General features: G+C 36.0%; 1 protein-coding gene across 2 annotated transcripts in view; it reads right to left on the reverse strand.

The window, feature by feature from the left end:
* Nucleotides 1-1365, reverse strand: part of LOC106882370 (hexosaminidase D) — a 38807-nt gene continuing 37442 nt past the window's right edge. For both annotated transcript variants that reach the window (XM_052969753.1, XM_014933023.2), the window contains exon 15: nucleotides 1-359. In XM_052969753.1, the coding sequence (XP_052825713.1) occupies nucleotides 287-359 (73 nt within the window). In that variant the 3' untranslated portion in view covers nucleotides 1-286. The remainder of the gene's footprint in view (nucleotides 360-1365) is intronic.

Here is a 1365-nt window from a genome sequence, read left to right on the forward strand (position 1 = left end):
TAGAAAAGCAATAAATTTTATTGAATTGAAATGAATAGCATGTTGGTTCATAGAGAAAAGTCTTAAAAATGTCTTAACAAGCCATTACAGTTCTTCAGACTAAAAGAAGCAAGAATAATAAAAAAATAATAATAACCTAACAGGAAACTTCTGGGTAAGAACTGGTGGTTTTAAGATAAGCTGATGGCTTTATTAAATAATAAATTAATTACACAATTAATTATATTGACACTGAAAATGCTGTTGATTGAAAAATACTGAGTGACACTTTTAAATGTTTGAGATCTTAGTGGGTCCAGAGGCATTTGAATAGTGTCAGAGTATCAGGATAAGGTCGATATGTTAGTTCTGGTAGGAATCTGCAGAAGAAAGAAAAGAAAAACAGTCAGATAGAATGATAGACAGACAGACAGACAGAATGACAAGTACAATAATGTTTGCTAAGTTAACAGTTATTGTCTGGCGACTTAAAGTATTGCTGGCTAGACACCGCCTTAGTCGAAGAAATTGACCCCAGAACTTTTTTTTTAAGCCTGGTACTTATTCTATCAGTCTCTCTTTGCTGAACTGCTAAGTTACTGGGATGTAAACAAGTGGTGTTGGTATGTACGTACGTACACACGTACATACATATATACATACATACAGTACTGTGCAAAAGTCTTCAGCCACTTTAAACTATTGTAAATTTTTACTAATTGCTAACTTATAAGTGGATGTTTCGCACTGCATTTCTTACAGATGAAACATTGGCTCTGTTGGAGTCATTTCCATACATAATCATTATATTTTGTAGCAGCGATTCTGAATGAGAGGGGAAGGTGCAAAACGGCCACCAAAAATGGCTGTGCAAAAGTTTTCGTCCATCTCACATAAACCAGTCAAAATACAGTGTTTTACAACAGAAAAATGTCTATAATGAAAGTTTATTACATAATGCTCATTTCAAGAAGTTACTGTACATTGTTAATATTTTGTGTGGCTTCTTTTAGCTTGAATAATTGCTTTAATGCGCATGGGAAGAGATGTGTACAGATCCTTCACCATCTTAACAGGGTTGAGATGCCATTCTCTGTGGTTGTGTTCCCACAACTCCTCTAGACTGCATGGATTCTTTTGACAAACTCTTCTCTTCAGTTCTGTCCACATTTGCTTGATGATATTTAAGTCAGGGCTCTGAGCTGGCCAGTCTTTCAAGACTATATCACGAAGCCACATTTCCATGGTCCCAATGAAACAACCATTCAACACTTACCTGTAAAGATGTTTGACAACTACAGTCTGCCTGGGCAATATAAGGTCCACACTCTAAATATAAATTATCACTTTGCTGCAATCATTGGTGGTGGTGGTGGTGGTGCAGGC

The sequence above is a fragment of the Octopus bimaculoides genome, chromosome 7 (assembly GCF_001194135.2).
Source record: "Octopus bimaculoides isolate UCB-OBI-ISO-001 chromosome 7, ASM119413v2, whole genome shotgun sequence".
NCBI classification, from domain to species: domain Eukaryota; kingdom Metazoa; phylum Mollusca; class Cephalopoda; order Octopoda; family Octopodidae; genus Octopus; species Octopus bimaculoides.